The 26,615-nt window shown below is 48.4% G+C and overlaps 2 protein-coding genes across 5 annotated transcripts in view; both read right to left on the bottom strand.

Moving 5' to 3' along the window:
• The window catches only part of SAG (S-antigen visual arrestin), a 30,351-nt gene extending 27,994 nt beyond the window's left edge, over positions 1 to 2,357 (bottom strand). For both annotated transcript variants that reach the window (XM_019629202.1, XM_019629211.1), the window contains exons 1-2: positions 2,339 to 2,357; positions 1,213 to 1,383 (exon numbers count right to left, since the gene is read on the bottom strand). In XM_019629202.1, the coding sequence (XP_019484747.1) occupies positions 1,213 to 1,383; positions 2,339 to 2,342 (175 nt within the window). In that variant the 5' untranslated portion in view covers positions 2,343 to 2,357. The remainder of the gene's footprint in view (positions 1 to 1,212; positions 1,384 to 2,338) is intronic.
• A 9,848-nt stretch (positions 2,358 to 12,205) lies between these two features.
• ATG16L1 (autophagy related 16 like 1) overlaps positions 12,206 to 26,615 on the bottom strand; it is a 37,638-nt gene continuing 23,228 nt past the window's right edge. For all 3 annotated transcript variants that reach the window (XM_019629125.1, XM_019629133.1, XM_019629141.1), the window contains 8 exons: positions 23,276 to 23,346; positions 22,580 to 22,651; positions 17,363 to 17,483; positions 16,985 to 17,090; positions 14,806 to 14,955; positions 14,616 to 14,663; positions 13,707 to 13,808; positions 12,206 to 13,015 (listed from right to left, as the gene is read on the bottom strand). In XM_019629125.1, coding sequence (XP_019484670.1) covers positions 12,922 to 13,015; positions 13,707 to 13,808; positions 14,616 to 14,663; positions 14,806 to 14,955; positions 16,985 to 17,090; positions 17,363 to 17,483; positions 22,580 to 22,651; positions 23,276 to 23,346 — 764 coding nt within the window. In that variant the 3' untranslated portion in view covers positions 12,206 to 12,921. The remainder of the gene's footprint in view (positions 13,016 to 13,706; positions 13,809 to 14,615; positions 14,664 to 14,805; positions 14,956 to 16,984; positions 17,091 to 17,362; positions 17,484 to 22,579; positions 22,652 to 23,275; positions 23,347 to 26,615) is intronic.

The following is a 26,615-nucleotide window of genomic DNA, read 5'->3' as shown; positions in this document are numbered from 1 at the left end:
GTACATGCATCGGACATCCCTTCTACCTGCCTCACTATCCATGTTTGATTAAATAAGGTCTTTGTCTAGTTTGTATTGCATTGCGGTGTGCTGCCTTTTTTTTTTTTTTAGGTTTTTATTGGGGAATTGGGGGGATGGGAACAGTGCTGGGGAATTGGGGGAAGGGGAACAGACAAGTTGCTGTCCTTTTGTTCTTCAGTCTAGTTGTGGAGGACGTTGCTTCACTGGCCCAAGTTGGCACCATCATTGCGCTCTTCCCGGGTGAGGCAGATCAGTCGCCGGCTTCTGGACGGCCGCTCACTGTGGCTGCTGGCTGCTCACGCTGGCTGCTGGCTACACACGGTAGCCCATGGCAACCCACTGCCACAGGGGCTGAAGCCTACGCTGTCGCTGGTGACACACTGCAGCCCAGCTCCAGGTTGAGCTGTTGTTCAGCATCTTAGCTGTGGAGGGCAGTGTCACTGGCCCTCATATGTGGGATCCAAACCGGGGCCCTCTGGCGTCCCAAGCCAGTTCTTCTTAACCACTGCACCACTCAGCCGGCCCACGGTGTGCTGTTTTTAAAACAATGTGTTTTACTTCTCTTGATAAGCCTCAAACATTTCTTTGTCTAGTTTGTATTGCATTGCGGTGTGCTGTTTTTAAAACGATGTGTTTTATTTCTCTTGATAAGCCTCAAACATTTCTTAGTAAACCTCACCAGCAAGTCCAGCTCGATTTCAATACAAAGGTTTTACCTTCCGACTAACCTTAGGTATTATCACACTTAGCCAGGTGGAATTTAAAATTCTGTCATGATAATGTCTTATGGCAATTAAAAAAGTTCCTGAAAAGCACAACACAACCACTTCACAAATATTATTTTCAAAATATATTAAATCCCCAAAAGTTCTGTTCAGAAATTCATACCAAGTGGTGCTTTTCCTCTTCCTGCTGTGTCGTTACACCACCACCACTACCACCGCCGTCATCACACACACACACACACACACACACACACACACATACAGCTGTACAGACAATGAAGAGGCCATCTTAGCTGTGTGGACTTTAACGCACTTTGAGTTTCCTTAACAAGCAAAGTCCACGGAAACTACACAGAAAAGGAGAAATGGAGACAGGCTACGTGAAAACGCCCGGCGTTCTGACCCTTACCCTTCCCTGTGCCTGCCCTGAGTTTCTGAGAAGGCTTGTGCGAGGGTGGTCACATACCTTGTGCAACCAGCCAGTTGGTCCTGGGAGGCGAGGAGGTCTCTGTGCCTTCTGGGGTGGCAGCCTGCTGTCTACCCACGTAGCCCTTGGCTGACGTGCATGGGGAATTTGTAGGGAATCTGGATGGGGGGCCCAGCACCCAGGTCTTAACGTGTCGAAGCCAAATCCCACCTAAGGAGCAGAGTGGAATTAGTGTTGGATTAGTGTTGAGACGGGTGAACTGGTAGTTTCAGCAGTTCTAAGCATTAGGCAAGGGTTTCCTCCCAGAGGGGCTCAGGTGCAGGGCCTGTCATGCCCAGAGGGGACGGTGTGGTGGGAGGGACAACCGCTAAAGGAAAGCTGCTTTTTCTCCTAACCCTCTTTGGGTTCTGGAAATAGACTGATTATCCCTCCACAGGACAGGATTTTCTAGTGTTCAACACTAGAAAACACTTGATTAAACTCAGCAGGCAGATAATGCAACCTTGGGGGCAGAGATATAAACAAAAAGGTCAAGGAGAAATGTCAACAAGAGGAACCTTGGTACTATGCAAACCAAACTAGACCGGTCCGTCCCCTGCACCCTGTGTCCTATGATCACATCACATGTCCTGTCCATGTCCCCCGTGTCTCTGGAATCTGTCCATGTCTTTCCACTGAGTCCATATCAGCCCCACTGCTTTCCTGGACCATAAGGTCTCCTGCTGTCTGACTGCACCATCTCCACCCTCCAGGACCCTCCAAGCCCTGCTGTCACCCCCTGCATACCCTCTCCCATTGCTCTCAGGACACAGACACACGTCTTTAAAACTCTAGCTGCCTTTCCACATGGCCCTGCACCGCACACTCCCTGTTCTTGCCTGAACCACCCTCTCCTCACCTCACTGACTCTTCGCCCTTCTGATTCCTGCTCAGGGGACCCTTCCCCGACCTCCGGGGCTAGGTTAGAGACACAGTGCATTTGACACTTGCGTGGGAGGTCCCTTCATGTCTCCTCCAGCACTTGACTCTAGACTTCATGAGGGCAGGACCCATGCCGTTGCAGTCCCTTCACTTTTGTATCCCAGTGCCCAGAACAACAGCTGCTCCCAGGAACACTTGGGGAGTGAAGGATTGCACGCTGTGGCCCCTAAACACATTTACTCACACATTTGACTTGACCTGGCGTCTGGGAGAGAGGCAAGTCTAAACGGAAGCTTGTTTGTGGCGATAGCATCTGTTGAAACACTCCAATGGCTTCCCACCTAAGTCTGGATAATGCCTACAAAGGCTCTGTGTGACCTGCCTCCTGTTACCTCTGACCTTATTTCTCACCACCTCACCCACTTTGCTCCAGTCCACTGGCCTCTGCTTTTCTTCAAACCTGCCTCAGGGCCTTTGCACTTACTGTTTCCTCATCTGGAACTCTCCCCACAGACAGTCCCTTGGCTCACTCCCTTAATTCCTTAGGGTCTCTACTTCAATGTCACCCTATCATCTACACCCTACTTTATACCACCTCACTCAACACTTCTGTCCTTCTTCTCTGCACTTTTTCTATAGCACTTATCACCATCTATTTAATATATAACATAATTTACTTTTATTTAATCTTGTTTATTGGCTGTCCTCCTACCCTACCACTACTAGAATATAAGTTCCAGGAGCTTAGAGATTTTTTACTATCTTGCAGCTATCTAGTAACTAGAATAGGAACCTCAACACATGTCTAGTCAATCAATGTCACTGGATTAGAACAGTGTAATAAGTAGCAACAGCTAAAGTTGGGGATTTTTACAAAAAATTTCTAAGGAAAAAAACTTTTACAGAAGAATGCCAATTAAGCTGGCCACGTGACTCAGTTGGTTAAGAGTTGGCTTAAGAGTGTGAGCTCTGAGCAACAGGGCCATCGGTTCAATTCCCACATGGGCCAGTGACGCTGTGCCTGAGCTGAGCTGTCGCTGAGCTTTCAACAGGTGGCAGAATGGCTCAGCTGTTGAGAGCACGTGCTCCTAACAACAAGGCTGCCTGTTCGATGGTGGGCTACACCCGCCCCCAACTAAGACTGAACTTGACACCTTGAGCTGAGCTGCCGCCTGGATGGCTCAGTGGATAGAGCATGCACTCTTTTTTTTTTAAAAGATTTTATTGGGGAATTGGGGGAGGGGAACAGCGCTGGGGAATTGGGGGAAGGGGAACACACAAGTTGCTGTCCTTTTGTTCTTCAGTCTAGTTGTGGAGGACGTTGCTTCACTGGCCCAAGTTGGCACCATCATTGCGCTCTTCCCGGGCGAGGCAGATCAGTCGCTGGCTTCTGGATGGCCGCTCACGACAGCTGCTGGCTATTCACGCTGGCCGCCGGCTACACATGGTAGCTTATGGCAGCCCACTGCAGCAGGGGACTGCAGCCTATGCCGTCGCCGGCGACTCACGGCAGCCCAGCTCCAGGTTGAGCTGTTGTTCAGCATCTTAGCTGTAGAGGGCAGTGTCACTGGCCCTCATATGTGGGATCTGAACCAGAGCCCTCTGGCATCCCAAGCCAGTTGTTAACCAACGCGCCACTCGGCCGGCCCTAGAGCATACACTCTTAACAACAAGGCTACTGGCTCGACTCCCGCATGGGATGGTGGCTACGCCCACCGGCAACTAAGATTGAACACAGCACCTTGAGCTTAGAGGCCACGGGCTGCCGCCGGGAAGCCAGATGGCGACTGGCACCCTCCACAACTAAGAGCGAAGAACAACAACTTGGATGGTCCCCCTCCCCAATTCCCCAATTATGAAAAAAAATCTTAAAAAAAAATGCCCGTTAATAAATGTAAAAGAAATGAGAGAAAAAATATCATTCGACAAACTAATTGTATTAATCATGCTTTTTTATTTTCTGTATTTCTAATGCTTTGAAATATGGGCCTTCTAGCCTCTGGAGTAAGTATCTGCCTTTCAGATGCAAACTAACCGATCCAGAGTCCATACACCCCAACACCTCTCATCTCACATGCTGAGCTACTACTGCCCTGGCCTTTATCCAGGGCTGAGGAACCCTACACCCCAGAACCTGCTGCAGTTACTTAAGACTCACCCATCTTAAGCCTGCTTGTCCTGCCTCACCGGCTCTTCCCCGTGGAAACCAGAAAACAATTCTTACCCATGTTTTCCCGCTGATGCCTCTGCCTCCTGACCAACCCTGGTGCTTCCCCATAAGGCCCTGTATGGCATGGCCTGCCCCCTCTTTTTGGGAATTGTAACAAACTATCTCTTCAGTGGCAATTGTCTCCTGATCTGTTGGCCTCACCACACTTGAATAATACCAAAACATATGTTTTAAAACATGGATGAAATTGACTCAGACAAGGATTATTCATTGGTGTCAAAACCATTAGGTGAAGAGCTGACGGGGAAATGGCGGTCCCTATAGCACCAAGGGGATGCCATATGGATTCTGGGCTCATCACTGGGGCAAACCTTACTGCGTAACGGGGACCAGGCATGGTCCATGGTCAGTCTCAGCATCACCAACGGTGTTGCCCAGGTGGGATGTGTCGTCACCTTGAAGTAACTGAAGCCATCAGGCCTTACTAGACATGACTTCTAGTTTACAGGAAATAAAAGGAATCGAGGAACCAGCTAACTGACACAAGAGAGCTAGCTTCCAGATGAATCCAGACAGTAGCTTGTGTCTTTCCTTCATCAACATCATAGAAAAAAGATGAACTAGAGTAAAAGACACTTAGGACTCAATATCAGATGTGATGTTTGGTCCCAGGTTGGATGCTCAAATGGACAAACAGGAGGTATAAGACATTTTGGGTCCATTGGGAAAATCCGAGTATGATCTAGCTGACAGGTAAGATGGAAATATCTGGGAAAGGAAGGCAGAGTGTGACTGGCAAAGGTGGTCATAGGATGGTATGTACAGTAGGATCAGATATTCCTGTCTATGTGTGCATATATGTGCACACATATGTGTATATTTATTTATATATACACATGTACATTACATACACAATTGGCAAAGATATACACTAAGAAGCTAACATTGGTGATCTGTGTGGTAGGAATGTCAGGTTTTTAAAATTTTTTTGTAATTTAAAATTTTACTCAAATAATCATTTACTGCTCCTATGACAGAAAAGTTAAAATATAAGTCACAAATTTAGAAGACTATCTAATTTTTCCCTAAAAAAATACAAAAATGAGAAAGACAAATGGCTAGGGCGCTTCCTTTAGTGTCCCCATTGGAGGGGCTGCCCTGAGCTGCTGCTGCAGGTCTCAGGACGAGTGTGCAGCTGTGGGGGCTCCTGGGCCCGTTCTCCTGCAGCTGTGTCGGCACCAGGCCATCAGGGGGGTGTAGACCTGGAAATCGGGGGACTGGATGCCAGACCTCACTCTTTCTGAAAACAGTCTCTGGTGGTCATTCCCAACCCTTGGTCTGTGATGAATTTTTCTGTGTGTGGTGGAGAAATGAGGAAAATAAGGACACTGCTGTGAGTTTTTCCATAGAACCAAATGTATTCAACATACGGGATTGTCCTTTTTTCTAAGGTTATGAGGTTCTCGGTTTTTGACATTAACATGTCCTGTTTCTTCCTCCCTATCTTTATCGAGGTATGCTTTACATACAACCAAATTTACTCATTTTCAGTGTATAGTCTGATGAGTTTAACCACCGCTATGATGAAGACATAGAACACTTGCATCACCCCAAAAGTTCCGTGACACCCATCTGTCAACTCCTCCAACTCCTGCAACCCCAGGAAACCACTTATTTGCCTTCTGTCATTAATTTTGCATTTTCTACAATTCGTCATGAATTTTAGGATAGTAAAATTGAAATAATAAACACTCACACAGTCAACACCGAGATTCGACAACAAACATTTTGCTGCATGTGCTCATCTCTGGTACTTTTCCTTTTCAATGATTTGAAAGAAAACTGCCAACATCACGACACTTGACCCATGAACACTGCAGAGTGTAGCTGCTAAGCAGGACAAAGTGTCTTTTTTTTTTTTTTTAATCAAATCAAGATGAGAGTAGATGGTAGTTTAGAAACAAAAAATCCTTACTTGGCCAAAATAAACAGTTGCCACCCTTCTCCTACTGTCCTTTTGGAGATCTACTGGCCTGTGAATTCTCACAGTCTGGGCACCACCGGCTCTAGCAAGACTTGTTTCTCTGGAGTCAGCGTCCAGTGAGACGGAGCTCTAGGACCCGTGTACCCTCCCCCAACACCCAGCACAACGCAGGCTCGGGGGGAGCGGGGGACGGATGTTCAGAAAAGCAGCTTATGGGCTTTGGGGTAAGGCTATCGTCTCCAGGGTTTGTGAGGGCACATGTGCCAGGAAAACAGGTTCGCTTTGCTGGACATCAGCTTCAGGATGAAAACCGCGTGTTCTCTGCCTCAGTTGTACTGAAGCTGAGAGCTCTTGAGCAGTCTGAGGCAACTCTATTTATGAAGAGGACCAGGGAATCGGAGCTTTTAAAAACCACCTCAATTCCCACACGGACCATTTAGCCCACTGGCCTACAGAACAGGGGGGCTGTCGTGTTCAGGGTTACACCTGAAGTCATACATGGAATCCGGTGGGTTCTCAAGGCGGGCAGGGACCCTTAAAAAGCATTTAGTCCACACCCATCCCTTTGTTGGGTCTCCTGTACAACAGTCACAGAAAGTTGTTGAATGCGTCCAGGGATCGGGAAATCCCCGCTGCGTTTCTTTGGAACAGCACGCAGCGTGAGAAAATTCGTTGTCAGGATGGGAACAGCCTCCCTTCTTCTCTCCATTGCTCCAAGTGAATCTAATCTCTTCCACATGTGAATCTGTCACAACTAGAACACAGGTGCGCATTCCTCGTGGGTATGAAAACCCTCTCGCCATACTCGCGTTCTGCCCGAAAGCGGATTTCGGACGTCCATCTTGAGGCGTCGCGCGGGGAATGGCACTGAACGCTGAGGTTCCGAGCGCCAGGAGCGTGTTGTACCAGGAGCCCGAGGAGTCCTGGGTTCCACGCGCGTCTCGCTGGTGAACCCACTGCGCCCTGAGCAAGCGCCTTCGCCTCACTGTTGTTTTCTTCATCTGCAGAACAGGAGCCCCCGGCCTGCCTTGTCTTGCAGGGTTGGGGAGATGCATGGAGCGTGCAGACGAGTCCTTTAAAAGGGCGACGAGCTGTGCAGAGTGGATGCAGGAGGATCCCGATCAAGACTTTCCCTCATCCTGAGTGAGGGCGATGTCTGCCTTGGGGGCCTCTTCACCCTCGGGTCATGCCACATGTACATGGGGAGGGGGAAGTTTCCATGGTAACGAGGCTGCTTCAACACAGGAATTTGGAGTTGACCACAACTCAAGTTGCTGACTCCTGCAGCTGGCAAAAATAGGTAAATGCATTTTGGAGGAGAGGCCTATTGTGGGCTGAGAGTTTGTGTCCCTCTCACCCCCAGACTCACATGTTGAAGCCCTCACCTCCAGCGTGTGGGGATCTGAGATGGGGCCTTTGGGAGGCGATGAGGGTGAATGAGGCCATGAGGGTGGGGCCCTGATCTAACAGGGTTCATGTCCTTATAGACAACATCCACGTGCCCAAAGAAGCCGTGTGAGCACGCAGTGCCACGGCAGTGACCTACAAGCCAAGAGGCCTCGGGATGAAACCTGCGTTGCCGACACCTTGATCTCAAGACTTCCAGCCTCCAGAAGTGTGGGAAATGAATTTCTGTTCTTGAAGCTGCTCAGTCAATGGTATTTTGTTATGACAGCCCGAGCTACACAAGACAGATGAGCTGCTAGAGATCAAAAAAGTCTGAAAGAAACTGACACTCCCCCAGTGTAAGAAATACCCTTTTTGGTTGGAACCACATAGAGGTGGTGGTTGTACAAGACTGCGAATGCACTAAATGCCACAGAATTCCTCCCTTTAAAATGGTTAATTCTATCGTGATTTTCAACACAACAAATTTAAAACTAGCAAAAGAAAATACAGTTTTTACATTGTGAACCTGTACACACACCTATAGGTACAGAATAATGCTTCTACAAAACATTTACCCTACTATGTGGCTTAGTCTTACATTTTTTAACTACCGTTCCTTCCTGTCACTGTTCCTTTCACCTGATTATGACCCACTATCCTGGGGCTATTTGGTTTGGTCTTTGCTGATTCAATTCCTCTAAATAAAAACTTGACCAAGTACCCACTCTGTGCCAAGCTCTACATGGGTGTCAAGGATACAGCTGCTCCTGAGCCTTCTGATATCTTAGAGCCATGCAGACATGTACTCCAGGGGACAACAGAACTCACGGCTTCCTAGCTAGAAGCCAGCTGGTTTACAACCTATCTTTTACCCGCCTGGCTCGCTAGCATACCTACCTACCGTCTCTTACGTCCATTTATCTGAAAACTGAGCCTGAATTCACCTGCTCTCTTCTCTACCACATCCTAGGGTCACAGCAAATCCACAGCAATGTGCAGGGCTAATGTTCCCACGGGACACAAACTTATTATGAGGAAAGTCAGCCAAATCTCGTGTGGGACATAAAAAAAAAAATCAGCAAGAGATATTGTTCCAGAATAAGGGACGTAAGAGACAGAAGAATGGAATGGAGGCCGTAGCGGGGACAATCGCCGGACAGCTGCAGTGATTCCTGTCCCTGGCCCCACGCCACACGGAGGCAGGGGTGCCTGTGTCATGTGCTCCAGCCACTGGGGTGTACCAAAGGCGGCCCAATCAGAGTGACAAGTGCTTGCAGTGACGCTTGCTTTCTTGCTCTGTCACCCTTGTTCCCCTAGCTGACTTGCATATCGACAGACGCTGAGGGAGGCCAGCCTGAACCCAGCCAGCCCAGCCCAGCCCAGCCCACTACCAGGATCATAAGAATGGCTGCTTTAAGCCAGTACATTTTAAGGTAGTTTGTTGAGCAGAGGAAGCTAACTGGATCCCAATTCAAACAAGTCAATCATACAAACACATCATTGAAACAATCAGGAAAACGAGGCTATAAACTGGATGGTGAATGACACTGAGTTACTGTCAATCCCATGAGATGTAATTATGGCAGAGCGCACTTACTGGCTTAGGAGGAATGCTGATTTATGGGTAGATGACATGCTTGAAGTTTGTAATAAAACACTCGCAAATTGTTGTGTGGCAGGTAGGTATGCCGGGGCTCATTACACGAGTGTTGCCTCTGCCCTGAGGTTGCGTACCCAGCCGGACCTGGACGTTCACTGTCAGCCAGGCTGTCGGGTCAGAGAGGAGGGCAGCGCAGCCCTGGGCTGGATTCACTAAGAGCGTTGGGGGTTGAGGAGCACGGCATGGCTGGAGCACGCAGAGGATGGTGGAAGCATCTGGGATGAAGACAGGGAAGGGCTCAGAGGCACAGATGGAAACCAGGAGCGCCGCGCTCTGAAAGCCAGAGCTCCCAGAAGGATGAGATCACATGGTGCTGAGGTGAGGCAGGTAGGAATCATTTTCTGGATCAGAGTCTAATCTTTTACTGGCTTGTACCACGTATCCTATGTTTTTAAAGAATCTATGCCAATACAGACATATTTCACATTAACCTTACTCAACATTTCCAAAATTTATTGGCTTGAAAATGTGGGCTTCCTAGCGCGACTGGGATGTATTATAGGAGATACAAGAGCAAAGGTGCAGCAAAGGCATTAACGCGGCAGACTCTTCCCCCCCCCCCCCAGCTCCCCAAGAGGCACTTGGCATCAGCCTCACTGTGGGCCTGGCGGAGCAGGCAGGTGTGAGGTGGCCATCACACCCCACCACCACCACCACCCCCTCACACCCCTGCGCCAACAGAGGGGTCAGGATCTCAGACGGCTCCGTGCTCACCTCTGAAACCTTCCCCTAGTTGTGAAATAGGACACAATTCAGGACTTGCAGAACTTGAGAGCCACAGACTGCTTTACGTCCAAGGCATCTTATAGAAACACAAACGCTTGGCTTCTCAGCCCAGCAAACCATCTCGCATGAGACGCTTTATCAGGGTTACTCGTCTCTCCTGGTGCCCCACAGAGGTGATGAGTTCCAAGTCCACATTTTACAATATCCAACTCCCCAAGGTCACAGTTGTGCTCTAGATGTGGACACACAGGCAGCTCTGTACACCTCGGTACACCCTGCAGTCTGGAACTCCCCAGGGGCTCGGGCTGTCGTCCACCTGTCCCCGCGCTGAGAGCAGCTGCCTTCCTTCACCTGGTTCATACAATACTTCCTGTGTGCCACAATGCCCAGGATCAAAGGGGCTTCTGAGACCCACAGGATAAGGGCTACTGTGTGCAGTCTGTTTTATCACATGAAATGTGATTTATTACAGGTTTGGGAAATGACCTGGGAAATACAGGTTCATTCAAAAGATGTTTTAAGTTCTCAACTTCGGAGGTATGTTAACATCTGGATCAAAGCTGACAACGCTTACAAGGAAGCAACACACTAGCTGTAATCCCCCAGGAATTGTCTAGGAAATTAAAAACCTCCTATGCCCACCGCTCCGCACCCCCCAGAACCAGCAGCACTAGAGTGGGGTCCCAGGTGACCCGACAGACGGAGGGTGAAGAGCGGGAGTCGGCCGCAGTCAGACTCCACTGTGGTGTAAGCCCACACCACCAGCTCAACTTGGCAGTCAGGTGACCTACACAGAGCTTTACAGTATGGCTGCACCTCAAACTGAAACATCCTTTACAAGTTCAAAGAAAACTGAGGCCGCGCATCGCTTTCTTTGGGCCTCTTTTAAAGATTCACTTCCTTGAAGGTGACTTGCAAAGGGCTCTCTCAGCTGTTGGGAGACTGCTGACTGCCTGAGATTCCAGGTCCCAGTGGAGTCGACTCAAGCTGCTGGGCTGAGCAGACGTTCAGCCAACCCCTCAGTAAACACGGTGTAGGATGGACCAGGTCTTTCGGGGGATTCCGGGAGATCCTAATTTGTTAAAGGCACAAGGCTGCCTGCTAGATACCTGAGCTGCCATGGATAAATCACTGCTCCGTGAGGTGCCATTCAGCAGAGGATGCCGGGAGGCCAGGAGGAGACACATACAGTTCATTATCAGTGCTGCCCTGTACCTGCAGCAAGAATAACAGCGTGCTGAACTCAGGTTATAGCTGCCCAAGTTCTGAAGAGACCCTTTCCCCGTTTCAGTTGACATCTGCAAACATGGGAAACTGGAATGTTGACGTTTACAGGTAGTGATAACCTGGGCTCAAATGAACAAGAAGAGAGACCAGGAAGCTATTAGCCATTATTTACAAATGAGCAAATGCCAGTAAAGTAATGAAAGAAATAGATTTTTCCCCCCTTGAGGATAAAGGAGAATAAAAGAACCACCAAGAGACACGGAGTTTGAAAAGTATATAACATTTCTTTTTTATTTACATCAAGTTCTGTTGGGCAACACAATTAAATAAATAAAAGATGTGCCCTGGCCTGTGAATTTCCACTCCCCTTGAGTTCTCTGAAAGTCAAACAGAAAAGGGGAGATGAGGGCGGGGTGAGAGAAAGAAAGGAGGACCCCCAACAGAGGACAGGTACCTCACCCCCACCCGCTCCAACACTCACATCCACAGCTGTCCAGAGGGCAAGTATGGAAGGAAACAAGTAAAGTGCAAATTAAAAAGTGACAGAAGTATCGGTGTTTCAGTCACTTGAGGAACTAAAATTTTATACACAGGTAAAATGGGAAAGACAGATTTTTTTTTTTTAAATGCCACAGGCCAATCTTTCCCTGCCCTAATCACAGCTCCTGAGATCAAAAAGGTGACATTCCCAGCCTCCTGGAACGGGCTCCCTGTGTGGAAGCACCGGGCGGGTACTACATGGGGGCCTGGCAAAGGGCGGGACGTGGAGCTGCTGGCTCCAAAATAATGCCTCCCGGCCCGCCAGTCCCGTCACCACACTGTCACCTGGGCACACCCGGAAGGAACGTGGTGTGCGCCTGCTTTCTGGGAACTGACAGATGGAGACAGGGACACCCCCTTTACTCTCCTGCAGCACACCCACTTCTCTGGAAAAAGGTTTTTTGCACTTTGTTTCAAAAAAATATTTTTTAACCAAATTGATTTATTTCTCAACCAAGAAATAGATACGTGAATCAGAAGCTTTGAAGAATAGTTGCTTTCCAAGAACAGTTTAGGAGATCTAAGAAAATTCCAACCATAATCAGATGAGATCCAAGTAAGAGCCTCGTAATGACACAAAGCAGCAGGGAGGACCACAGCCCCGTGTCTCCTTGGAAACCAGGGTGGTCTCCATGGGCCAACTGAGGACAGGGGTAATCCTGTTTGGGTTTCTGTGACTCCAATGATTAAAGCAAGTTCACCGGGAGAATGACCCCGCGGTGACAGGACATGCATTAGGCCAGAACTGACTTTGGAAGGACGGGAGAAGCACAGGGGGACCCCGCCCCCCAGGTGGGGGTGTTTTTGGCACAGCCGTCCAGCGAGGAGACCTGCGGTGCCTGTGCTCCCCCCTGAGGTATGGAAGACCAGAGCCAGTAGTGTTTCCCAGCCGCACGGAGGCACGAAGCTGAGCCTCGGCGAAGGGACCGCAGTGTCAGGTCTTGTTCAGTGTTACCAGGTCACGAGGGACCTCGGCCCACAGCCTCAGAAATCCCGTTCAAAGGAAGGCCGCTGTGACGGGGCTCGTGCTGTCCTCTGGAGGTCAAAGCTGCGGTGAACGCACCTCCTGCCGCCAGAGCTGCGGGCCGTGTGCTTCTCCAGCTTCGGGTCTGCTCTCCCGAGGAGGTGCCATCAATACTCTGACCACAGCACAGCTTTGCTTCCTTTGTCCACGCTGACCACGTGGGATCCGGAGGGGGACCACGCCACCGCATTGATAGACGAGCTTCAAAGGGAGAAGTCGGAACACCCGTGAGACCCCAGTGAAGCCCACACCAGGCTCCCTCGCATTCAGGCAGTCCTGGCTCTGGCCGCTCGTGGCCCATGCTACCCGCCAGTGCCACACCCACTCCCACACAACACTTCAGCAGAGCAAAGGCACTCAGAGGAACCCGCACTCGAGTTTAGGAAGTGGTGTGGGGATGAAAGCAGTCCGCCTTCTCAAGTTGGCCCTAAGGAATAGCTCTGAGTGAATGAAGACAGTGAGTGACATCACGGGCCTCTGACAAGCACCTGAGGACCACAGACAGGACCCCTCACTGCTCGAGGCCAGACAGAGGGGGTTTGGAGGGACCCAGTTCCGCAGTCTAACAGTTGGGCCTGGGTGACGAAACAAAGCTAAGAAAACGAGAAGTCAGGGGGAAGTAAGAGACAACACTGCTATAACCTTTTCCTCCAGCCGCCACTGCTCTAATTGCTCTGACGGGGATATCCTGTGACATAAAGCAGCAGAACACTTGTCTGCTGTTCTGCGGGAACGGCTCTGGCTTCTCCCACTAACCCAGCTCACAGCCGAGCCCCTGAGTGGACACTGCCCTCGTGGGGCTGACTCAGGTCCACGCCTGAAGAGGACACGGCCCCTGGGATGAAGTCACGGGACCCGCTCGCCTCAGAGGGGGTCGCAGGGTTCATCTTACCTGTGCTGCTTTGAAAGGACCTTCTCCACTTTCCCCGAGAGCACACTCCAGACATAGAGAGAGCCCTCGGCCGAGCCTGCTGCCACGTAACTGCCGTCAGGGCTGGAGGACACAGAAGACAAGACAAGGTGTCAATTGCCCACCCAAATTCAGGGTCCCTGCCTCTTCTCAAGTCACGTTCACGCTTCTTTTGAGTCAAACGCATGACCGTTCCTGGACCCAGAAATCAGAGCGTGCCCTTCACTGTTCCGACCAAAGCTGCTTCACCCTGTCATCTTGGCCTCACACCCACTGAAGAACGGTGCCACCATGGTACTTCTTGGGTCCGCAAGTCCCTAACTATCTCTGACTCAAACACAGCACACAGGGTGATCAAGTCAACCCCCAAATGGCGAAGGGTTTCTTGCAGCTGATGGGCCGCCTGGTTACACGGTTCAGTGACAGCAGGAAAGGAAAGAAAGAAGGAAGCGTCAGCTGAGGGGCTTCTTCACAGTCCGGGAACTGACCATGGCAGTGCACCTGGGAGAAGCACCACGCACGGAAGCAGGGAGAGCCAGGAAAGGAAAGCTGCCCTTCTCCTGAGAGCCCACCCAGCTCTGTCCCAAGGTGCAACGGTCCCCTTCCCTAACGGCTCTCAAAGGGTTCTGTGTAAATGCAGGAAAGACAGGGGAACTGGCTGTGCCCAGAACAAACTGACTAGCCAACCATCATATTTTAGTACAACACACTTATTCTCCTGTGATCACAAAGCAACACTAGGAAGGCAGGCGACAGTGACAGGGACCTCCAGGCTCACTCCTGGACACTCAGGCTGAGACACTGGTTTCTGCAATGGGAAAAGGCCCATGTTCTAACCTGTGAGGTGGACCAACGGCGGGTAAGACGGGCAGAAGGAGCCTCACCACTAACCTGAACACGACTCTCGTCCAGTCGGAGCCGCACTTGAACCCAGGCGCGCTGAAACAAACAACAGGTCACGGTCACCCCGAGGGCTCGCGGCACTGCGGAGCGGAGAGCGGGCTCGGGGCCTCGGGGCTTCATGCAAGCCTCAGAAAACCAGCAACTCAAAGGGAACCCAACCCGGCGTGTCTTCAGTTACCTAAACGTCTGTCTGACAGCATTCTTTCGGAGATCAATAATTTTTAGCAGGTCATCACGGGAGCAGCTTAGGAGTTCAGTTCTTTCTGGGTTTAAGTCCAGGGCAGTAATCCTTCCCAGCAGCTCCATCTCTCGGATGATAGTCTCTGACCTACGAACACAATGGGACATCTGAGAAAACACCACAGAGAAATGGCAGAACTCGCCATTCTAACCAGGCTGTGCTGCATGGAGAAGGGGCGCCAAGGCAATTCTACCCGAATGCAACACGCCCCAAGGGCAGCGAACATGTCTCAACCTTAGAAAAGCACCCCGTGACTGCTTTTTTTATTTTCCCATCAACAGACTCTATGGTAATAGCTTTGAGTTTGGTAAGAATTCTTTCCCTTGCCCATTTCTGGAATAATACAGTAACTGCCAATCAGAGATTCTGATCAGCATGTGCTAACCAGGGCTACTATCCAATTAGTATTATTTCAATTATATCATTTCGACTCATCCAAAGACACGTGAACTTGCTTCAGTGGGTCTGGGCTGCCTTATATGGACAAACGTGTGGCTTCTCACAGGCTCCCTGCCATCCACAGCTCCCTCGGTGACGCCAGATGTCACACTGGGAACTCCAGGGCAGTCACACTTCGCAAGGCCCTCTTCTTCCCTTTAGCCTCACAGTTCTTTCTGGGCCCCAGTTCACACCCAGGTCTGTGAATAGAGATTCTGGGCAGGGACCTGTTGGGGTTACGGCCCAAGGAGGTGCGAACCCTTCTGTAGTCATTCTGTTGTAAGCTTGCAAGGAAATGATTTCCTACCTCAAACCATACCTAAGTAAGAGTTCATCTTAGTGTTTTTAAATATGTGGCTGGAGGCAAGCCACTCTGCTGCCTTGGGACTTGGGGGTCTTCATCTGTCAAATTAAGGCGTGGACCAGGAAACCTTGACCATCCAGTTTAAATCTTGAATTCCATGTTTCAGGTTCAAATTTCAGGGTTGAAAAAAGCTAACCAAAGGCGGTGTCTAGGAGCCACGCGCGCCACACCAGGCCTTTCGGAGCGTCATCTGGAAGCGCAGCAGAGGCCCTTCGCGCCCCGCTCTGCCCCAGCTGTCCTCCATCCGCTCAATCACCAACTACCTCCTAGCAAAGCACCCCACTGGCCTCCTCCCCTCCGCCTGGCCCACCAACAGGACTCCAGCTTTCCGACCACTTCTGGCCACGCCTCCTGAGGCAGCGCCCTAAATGCAGGCTTCGTATCGCTTTGTGTGCTGTCTTTGAGTAACCCATTCTCACACCTTCGAAGCCCTCTTTGGGGACTTCGGGCGGCTCTCAAAAATTCTGCTCCTGTTTCTCCAAATGTCTACTACAAACCACAAACTAAGGCCCTTATCTGAACGTTCTCTGGACCCTCTTCCTAAAGCTGTCATTTATTCTTCGTCTTGCTTTAATTCTCCCCTTTCTCACCCTCCACATCCAACTTGTCAACAAGTCCTGTCGGAACTCTCCCTCAAATCGTTCCCCCCTCCACACCTCCCTCTCCAGCTTTGAGTTCAGATCCTCATCACGCTTTACTGATTCCCTGCTCCCCAATACACCCTCTAAAAATGCCACCAACGTAACACGCTCAACTCTCGTGCAGCAATCCTTCGCTGAACACCCGACAGCTTCTAACAAACAGCATGAAGCCTGAAGCACTCTGATGCCAACCCACCCTGTTAGTCTCCTTCCTTCCGCGCCCCGCCCCGCCTTGCTGTCCGGCTGCTGTGCTCTGGAGCGCCTTCCAGGGGCTTTTCTGCAGCGTGAGGCCTGCTCACCTCTCGAGAGGAGTCTCAAGGCATTCTCTCTGTCTTGGGACAAAGGTGCCTGGCTCGCTTCAGCGCACTGTGCAGGCCTGTGTGTCTGTCCTACCGATCACATCGGAACTACCCCCTACCTCACCGATATACATCTTGGTTTATCTAGCAGCTAGTAAAGCACCTCGATAAGTACGCAGTGCATGCTCGTAAATGATCGTTGAACACAATCATCTACTTCATGGTAAAGAAAATCCAACTTAAAATAAACGTGGTCTGGAGCTCACTCCCACCATTTCCGGGCAATTTAACAATACAACCCACGTACGAATCATCCCAGCTCGACCACACAGACCCTCTCATCTGCCTCCCCACCACGCTCTTGCGTTTCATACCGGATGTCCCAGAAACGAATTTTCTTGTCAAAATGTCCACTCATTACACACTGCTCTGTGCAGACAATATCATTACAGCTGGACCCCGCAAACACTGTCTTTATGCCTGAAAGAAAACCGAACATCAGTAATCAAGCAGAGGCCCCTCCATGGCTGCCCACAAACACTGCTGCCCTCCGACCCTGAATCATCAGAACTACCCATTTAAATGAAGCCTCAAACACGAAAAACTGCCACCACCCCAATGCCACTCTGAATAGGAAACTGGACTTGAAATTCAAACTGCATCGTACTAAATGCAGGCTTTGACGTGGGAACGAATGCCTCTGCAGTTAACATCCAATTGCACATATAGACACAGAGACTAAATTTCCTCACAGACTTTGCTGCGCAGATCCCAGAGTTTGAGGGTTCGGTCGTGACTTCCAGAGACGATACGCGCGTTGTCCAGCAGGAACTTGGCAGACAGCACTTTGCCACTGTGTCCCGTGAGTGTGTGCTAGGAGAGAAAACAGCCACGGTCAGCCTGGGGGGGCCGTGCCGGGAGAGCCAGCAGCAGTCACAGTGCCAGGGCACCGGCTTCTCCACACAGCCCCAGAAAGCCCACCAATGGGTGTTGCCCAGGGGTGAGGTACAAAGAGGAAGAGGAGACAGCTCCCACCACAAACAACATTAAAAAACAACAACCCGACATCACTAGTACAAACTCCAATGGCCCGTCCTCAAAAAAAAAAAAAGAAAAAAAAGGGGGAGAGACAGTCAGAGAACTTTTTTGAAATAGGCTCCATTACAGACACCTTTGCGTACTGTTCTTGCACCTTTTTTGTAAGTCTGGATTATATCGAATTACAAAATTTTTAAAGCCTGGGTCTTACCCAGTGCCTCTGAAAATCAGTTCCCTATTTAAAGTCAGAATAGACACGTTCACTGCAGGCATAATTTACGGAAGAAAACATCAGGTCTCTCTAAATAAACAATTAAACCCCCTGGGGGTTTTCCAATCAGAGGTCTCAGCTTGAAAGTCAGATCACAGCCGCGGGTTCCAGCACTCCCAGCAAATCCCTTCAGGATGGACTGTAGGATGCCAACCGCACGTCCTCCCTGGGCTCGCCAAGGAACACAGACCTGGGACATCCCGGAGTGTCAGCTGCCCTTTGGCCCATCACAGCACTGCTGGAGCCTGATGGGAGTGAGGCAGCTGGGGATGGTGAGGATGCTGGGAGGGGACCGGGGCAGTCAGCCCTTTTACTATTCATCATTGACCTCTTTCATATGTGCAAAGCCTCCAAGGCTCAGAAGGTAGTCACTGATGTTTTCTTCCCAATTAAAAAAGAAAAAAGCCTTTTAAAAGACCCTGGTATACCTATTACCCTGGTTAACTCATGGGTTCCAACCCCACTCTCAAAGACGAGGCCTCAGAGTTTAGTGCTGGGTTTTCAGTGTTAACATTTTAGAATCCACTCTGTTCTCTATGCGCAGAACAGCAACTCCACTTTAAGATGGAACAGAAAACGTGCGGCCTTATGTACTTCTCCCTTTCTAAGGAGAGGTTTGCACGGATTCTAAAACTCACCCCTCCCACATTAAAACCTCTCTGGAACCGGGACCGCGTCGTACACGTGCTGCCAGCCAGAAGCAGGTGTGCTGCAGCCTGTAAAAGCCTCCCCCTGGTCCTGCTGGTAAGAGCAAGAAAGCGCCAGCAACAAGGCTTACATTAAATACAGTACAGGAATCAAGGCTCCACTCGGCGGGACTCAGCCAGTCTACAAATCATGGGGAGACAGAAAATCTGGTAGGTGCTTCTCCCGCCATGTAAATTAAGTTCTTAGTGAAGGACTACTTCATCAAAAAATGCAAGTTCTGTGTACATGCACTGTTTTCTTTTTCACTACAAAAGTAAAAAATCACATTTCACAAACATAGGGAGGCAGGGACTTTGCTCAGAAATGGGCTATGTGAACACACTCATTTAGAGTCCGTAAAAGACTCTAAATGCACACATTATAGTTTCATGTATTTCATGTGAAAGTATTCCTAGAAAGGTAGCTATTGCTCTTTAACATTATAGTATAAGCAGTGTTTCACGTGATGGCTGGGGGGCTGTCACATTGATCTGGCTCTGAACACTGATTTGAGTCTCTAATATCTGTGAGAGCTTCATCTCTTCCTCACGCTGATTTACTAGGAAAACCAAACAAGGCCCACGGTTGATAGCATTCTCTTCCTTTTTGCACTGCCACTCTTTAGAGTCTTCCTCAATCTTTAATAGCTAAATAATCCTCAAGTGGTGAGATCACAATTTAATTGAAATTTCTGAGGCCAGCGGACACTTCGGGCACTTTACGTTTCACGATCACAAATGAATGATGGTGTAATGAACACGTATGAACATACAGCTTCCTCTTATTTCCTGGGATGAAACTGTTGGACTAACGGAATAAAGAAAAGGGAAGTTTCATTTCTTGGCTTTTCCTAAGTACTATTAGCTTACTTTTTTAAAAGTACGGACTTCTGCTCATCTTGTTCCCGGTGGAAACCAGCGGGAGCTGCCTGAGGCCGACTACATCCATCTCCACACCCTCATGGTATAGAACTGAGCCTCCTACAAGCACTGAATCATTTTTATCATTTAAAAAGTCCGGATTTTAAGTGGATTGGATTTATTTAAAGTTCTTTTCTCCATTCAGTGTTTTTGATATTTATCTTTAAGATTTAATTCTAACACTGTTAGGGTTTTTGTTTTGTTTTATTTTAGCTGAGCCATCCTGCCACCTGTTGGCAGCTCAGCAGCAGCTCAACTCGGGCTGGGAATAGAACCGCTGTTGCTCAGAGCTCAAACTCTTGAGCGAGCTCTTAGCCAACTGAGCCACTCGGCTGGCCCATTAGTGTTAGGTTTTATTTTCCTCTTTTAAACAGGGACTCACAAGAGACGAGGCAGTGGGTGCAGATGTCACAGCAGCCAGAGCCCCAAATGGGGAGGGAGGCTCAGAGTTCTTCTTTAGGGCCCTGCACAGGTTCCCCTGTGGCACAGGGCAGACGCCGAGGGCCGCCCACCATGCAGGCAGCTACCGGTAACACCAACCAAAGACAACGGACCCCAGAAAATGAAGAACAGAATGAGGAAGTTTCTGAAATAAAAACCATCCCCTGAAAGCCACTCGTCCCTGTGGCCACTTCTCCACGTCCCTGTTAGAGAAGTGAGCAGGGTGGGTTCTTTAGCCTAGTTCCTCAAGTCACATCTTAGAGAGCAGCCAGGCCATTCTGCACTGACCTTGTAGATTTCTAAGGAGCTGAAAACACCTGGTTTTGAAAGGCGCCCTGTCACAGGCCACTTTCAATGGCAAGCTGTTTCTAGGATACCTTCCCTAACAGGATTTTTAAAGCAAGCATGCTACCAGCTGCTCCATGCACCCCGTCTCTCCCAACACTGTTCCCTCATTGTAAAAGCTACACAGATACCAAACAGGGCTTGGAACCTGAGTTTGGGAATGTGGATGTCCATTCATGTCCTCCAACAGCCACTTTCAACTAGGGTCTAAGTGGAAGCCACCACCCCACCTACTTTCTGGACCCTGGAAAGTTTCTCGTGGGTTCTCTGAGTACGGAGAAGCTGTTTAAAAGGGCCTCCTGATCTCGTCACACGTTTACCTAGGGGCAGGATGTGGCTGTGAGCAGAGGTGCTCGCACCTAGTCCAGCTGGTCAAGCAAAGGAGCCTCCGGCCTGGCAGCAGCCCCCAACTCGTCAGCACCCACAGCTCGAGCCTGGTGCTTGAGTGCCCTGACAGCACCCTCGCTAGCAAAACTCAGCCCACCTGTGCAAACGAGCTCACCTGAAAAGTTTCCCAGCAGCATGACCTCTGTCTTCCAGATCTATCCGCCCCCAGACCCTCTTGTTATGTCTGACCCAAAGGCTGATGGCCGCCTGTACAGAACTCGGAGCTCTACCAATGATAAATACTAGCCTGCACTGGCTGACTCCTCAGCGGCTGGCTTTTCTCCTCCGAGGGCCTAACACGTCAGGAAGGCTCTAAGTCCCTCTCACTAGGAAACAGTTCTGCTGTCCTCAGTCTCGAACAATCCAGGCCAACCCAACACAGGAAAGGCACAGGCCTCAATCCCCATTCTCACCGTTTTTTGAACTGCATGACCTCAGCAATTGGGGGCGGGGGGAGGGTGGGGGCTTCTCTGGGCCTCAGTTCCCTCATCTCCCTGCCTCACCCAGTTACCCGAGGACTGAAAGTGGTACGTACATAACACGTCAGAACTGGGTTAACACACAGAAGCCACTCACGAAAAGACTCTGTTCCTTGAAGGAAATTAACAGCTACAGAAACATTCAACTCCATCCTAAATGTCCAGTACGTGACAGATGGTCACACAGAGTACGGCACACCACAGGATGGACTTCTCAGCCGCCATGACAACAGGCGAGGCCATCTTTTCCCTGCTTAGGGCACAGGACTACAGGACTTCAACTGCAGACTCGCTCAAGCATTTGAACAGCCGTGAACTGTTTCCTGAGGAAAGAGACCAGCCATGCCCGCTCACTCATGCACACGACAACACAGGCTGGCTCTGCAGGTTTCACAGGAGAACGTCGCCTTTGTCACCTTCAGGTCTCACACGTCGTATGTGGAGCCCTGGATCTTCTTTCTACCCAGAATAAAGAAGGGCCACCCTCCCTTTGGTCCAGCTGGTCACTTTCCATGCAGCTCAAGAGAGCGGAAGGCCCAGGCGATGAGCTCCACGTGTGGCTGCATTGCTGCATCGACCCGACCACCGAGAGCCACCCGGGGACACTGCAGTGCAGCTCCCGCTCCCCGGAGCTCTCTGTAAGAACTCCACTTGAACGTTATGCCCCGTTTGCCCTGTGGGTTCCCATACGAGAGCTGGTGTCAAAGTTTTTTGGTAAAATGCCTATGAATGTCAAGTTCATCTTCTAGTTTATCATTCAGTAGCCTTTATTTAATGAGCTCATGGGAAGACGCCTTCAAGCTTAAGGAGAAAAACCTGTCTCCAAATTAAGCTGTATGTTTTTCTTTTAGAACAAAGGTGCTATAACCCTCAAGTTTTGGTGTTTGTCTTGGAATCCAAGAGACTTCTTGGTAAGTTTGGGTCCAGATGCAGAGTCCCACACAAGCTTTAGTTGTTTCAGGTGTTTTATCTCTATCATAAGCACATCTGTAAGTACGTCTTTACCCACTTTCCAGTTATACTCTGTGAGGTAATCATCAAGTCTTGGAGCCCAAAATGAGCGCAATTTATATCCTGGCACTAAGACCGCTAAAGTTAAGCTAAAACGGGCATCTACTGAAAGTATCTAGTTCTTATCAACAAGAGCATCTCAAGTCTTTCATGGAAATGTGAAGGTTTCCTATTGCAAATATTTTGAAATTGAATCTTAGACAAAATGAGATATAAAGTGGAAAAACAAATTTTCTCAAGGTGGAAAAGAAAGAGCAGGGAAATCAAGTATGATTTTAGGAAAATACACACAATTCTCCTAAATACACTGATCCGCCATTGCCTACATTTTGTGCTCTGATAACCACATGAAGTTTGGAGATTATACTACTTTTCTTAACTAGGTCTTACCCGTAACCGATAATCATCCACCGTCCAGATTCGGCTTGCAAAATCATTTGAAGCTGCTAAGAGGTAAGATCCCTGTAGGAATAAAGGGAAGAAAAACAAATTTCAGCCGTAAAAAAAACCATCAGTTCACACAATACAAACTCCTCAATAACGTCCAAGACGGTCTAGATGTCTAAAACTACACACTTGACCGAATATCATTATCTCCAGTGTTCTGTCAACTCACCCATCCCTCTAAGTTCAGACATTTCTCCTTAGAATGTTGCAGGCCCTCCAGCTCAAAATGGAACCCAACGTCCCACGTTCACATCCCCTGCCACCTGCCTTCAGTCACAGCACATGCTAATTCTCTACACACTGTCCAAGCCAGAGCCCAGAGGAATCGACTCTCCCCTCGCCTCATCTCCCACCCAAGTGCCCCCTGGGAGACCCACTTATCTCTGCCACGTCACCTCAGCCCAAACTGGGGCCCTAATCAAGTCTGCAGAGACATGGCCCAGCTGGCAGTCTTCAGCTCCGTCACAAGCAGCGCAGAATTTGTTATCTACCTGCATCCTTCTCTAACATTGATTTTACTTAAGATAGAGAATAGCAGAGAAACCAGATAAATTCTTTTTAAATTTCAAGAACCAGATGTCTTAAATTGTTTCTAAAAACCTTAAAACTCACCTATTTCCCTGGGTATTAGATACTTACAGCACTGTCAAATTCAATGCTTGTAATTCCTGCATTACTGCCGGAGAGGGAACCCTTGAACTCACATTTGTCTGGATAAAAAGAAAGATTGACAAGAAGGTAAGGCCAAAACGTAAGTTAAAATAGGGCACCTGAAACACAACAGAAGCCAATTACATTGTCGAAACAGGAGCGTCCCTGAATCATCATAGAATCAACTAGCAAAACAAACAAAATGTGGGGCCAAAATATATGACGGGGTGTGATCAAAACAATACAGTGAATATTTAAATAAAAGAATTTTATTACAGTAAAAGACACATTGCCATTAATCCCCCTTAAAATACTCCCCCTCGCTTCAAACACACTCATCCCATCGTTCTTGCCACTTTCTGAAACAGTTCTGGAAGTCCTCTTTCGTTGAGTGTCGTTAGTTGCGCTGTTGTGGCTGCCTCAGGGATGTCCTGAATTGATTCAAAATGTTTACCTTTCATGGGTTATTTTGACCTAAGGGAAGAGCCAGAAGTCAAATGGTGCCAGATCCGGTGAATAAAGTGGATGAGGACATACCGTAATGTTTCTATTTGACAGAGATCACTATACTAAAAGCGATGTGTGACATGGAGCCTTTCTGTTGTGACCACAAAATATGGTGAATGCTACTGCCAAGTGCCATCCATCGGAAAGGCAGGGATCTTCAATACGGGAAGCAGCACACTGAACCTTAGTAATAGTGTGTGACAAGTATCAACTTGTTTGGTGCAGTCAACCAGTTGTGAGCTACGGTTGAGAAGTGTGTTTTCAAGTGTGCCATAAATCATCCTCCATCATAACAACGCTCCGTGTCACACATCGCTTCTGGTATGGCAATTTCTGTCAAATAAAAACATTACGGGGCCGGCCGAGTGGCGCGTTGGTTAAGAGCTGGCTTGGGACACCAGAGGAGAGGGCCCCGGTTCGGATCCCACATATGGGGGCCAGTGACATTGCCCTCTACAGCTAAGATGATGAACAACAGCTCAACCTGGAGCTGGGCTGCCATGAGTCCCTCCGACGGTGTAGGCTGCAGCTCCTGCTGCAGTGGGTTGCCATGGGCTACCATGTGTAGCCAGCAGCCAGCGTGAGCGGCCAGCAGCCAGCGTGAGCGGCCGTCCAGAAGCCGGCGACTGATCTGCCTCACCGAGGAAGAACGCAATGACGGTGCCAACTTGGGCCAGTGAAGCAACGTCCTCCACAACTAGAATGAAGAACAAAACGACAGCAACTTGTCTGTTCCCCTTCCCCCAATTCCCCAGTGCTGTTCCCATCCCCCAATTCCCCAATAAAAATCTAAAAAAAAACCCCAAACATTACGGTGTGTCCTCATCCACCTTATTCACTAGATATGGCTCCTACCCAAAGTCAAAATGATTCAGGACACTGAGGCAGCCACAACAGTGCAACTAAAGACACTCACAAAAGAGGACTTTCAGAACTGCTTCAGAAAGTGGCAAGAACGATGGGATGAGTGTGTTTGAAGCGAGGGGGGTATTTTGAGGAGGATTAATGTCAATGTGTCTTTTACTGTAATTTTTAAAAATTTAAACATTTACCGTCTTTTGTGATCACACCGCATACTGTCAGTTTCTCAGAGTGATGAATGTATAAGCGGACGCAGAGCATAGCATCTTGCCTGTGTGTTAAGCTGTTCTTTTAAAGAAATTTAGTGTCACCCATTCCCTTTACAAAGAAATAAGTGCAGGAATTTTAAAAACATGTCACATCAACTTACAGACCATGTTTAATTCACTTCTGCTATTTCTCAGTAAAATTTTCTAGTTTACATAAATACATCTTTGGGTCTGATCAGTACTTGTGTCAACTAACACTTTTGTAGAAATGAACAATCAAATTTTCAGAATCCAGGTGTGATAATTTTCATTAAGGTCTGCAAAGAATTTTAAGTTATGTGTAACTGCCTAGTCATTCGAATGCCAGTTGTGCTAGTTTGGAGTTTCTGGAATTTGTCCTTACACTAACTCTGTGTCCATGAACCCTGAGACTGGCAATCCAACTCACTGGCAGTGTTCCCTCCGTCCATCCAACAGACCCAGCCACAGCCTCCCGGGCCCCGCTCTTAGACAGCACTGGCCCCCATAAGGAAATTTCATTGATGCAGGTGCAAGCTTGTAGGAGTGTAAGTCTCGATGGTAATGTGATTCAGTTCCCTTTTTAAAGGGTGGCTTATATAGACATGCTAGGAAAACAACTATGGAGCCACTCTAATCAAATTCATAAAAGGGGAACACAGAATAGGAAACACCTCAATGAATAGCCTTATCTCTCACTCAGTACTTCTCCATAGTAATGAGGATATGAATACTGGTTGGGAGCTATCATACATTTAGGGCCAGCATTATTAATTAACCTGGCTGATGAATGGTGCCTCTGAATTTATTTGCAAAATATAGCATATTTAATGCTTCTTCCTGGATCCTAGCTTTCATTAGATTTTTCAAGAGTCAAAAAAGGCCAACATCCACTAATTAAGGCCTTTATTTAAATTAGACCTTTAAAGACAAAACATATTACTGCAAATTCTAAGAAATATCGCTTTGGCTTCTGCCCAAAATATTGGTCTGTTTGGCCAAATATAAGAAATGATCAATAAAATGTTATTCTACACAAAATCACAAACACCTTGTTAAAGTTCTTTTATCTAGAAAGCAACTCTGTAAGTAATTCCCAATTGAGCTTCTGCTCTTGAGAGACTGAGCAGAGACAGGTGTTCCTACTGGGTACAAAGTGCCATTATTCTGATATTTTAAAAGGGTAAAAATCAGGGCACCCAGACTATTTCATAAACGGACTCTTGGACTTGGTCCCTTCCAAGATTCAGCAAATATTAGCCAAAGTGAACAAAACTATGGACTGAATAAGCTGTTTGTGGAAGAAAGGCCCTATAATTAGGACATGACTGGTGTGTTTCTGAAAACTATAAAAAATGCTGCCCAAAATTCTGTGTTATTTCTGAAGACCCAGTAGAAAGATCTCATTTTATTAACCCAAATTATGCTCTGGCACATATTATGTCAATATTAATTTTGATTAGTGTTTACCTCCTCTTTAGCAGCAAAAGGTAACACTGTTACTAAAGGTTGGTGTCTCTAATTTTTTAAAGGTGCTTTTACTGACCAAGGAGTAAAACAGAAATATTTCTAGTGTTATTTCTATTTTGTCCCAAGGCTTAATCAAATCAGATTATCTTAGATTTTTAAAATCCAAATCTCATAAAATGTCTATTCTTATGCTATAGTTTTATTATTATTTTATAACGGTTTCAGCAAGTATCACTCATAGGTGTTTCTGGGTAAAACAGCAC

Source organism: Hipposideros armiger, unplaced genomic scaffold, assembly GCF_001890085.2.
Source record: "Hipposideros armiger isolate ML-2016 unplaced genomic scaffold, ASM189008v1 scaffold_17, whole genome shotgun sequence".
In the NCBI taxonomy this organism is placed as follows: domain Eukaryota; kingdom Metazoa; phylum Chordata; class Mammalia; order Chiroptera; family Hipposideridae; genus Hipposideros; species Hipposideros armiger.
Note: the sequence above shows the minus strand (reverse complement) of the source record. Positions and strands in the feature narration are given on the sequence as shown.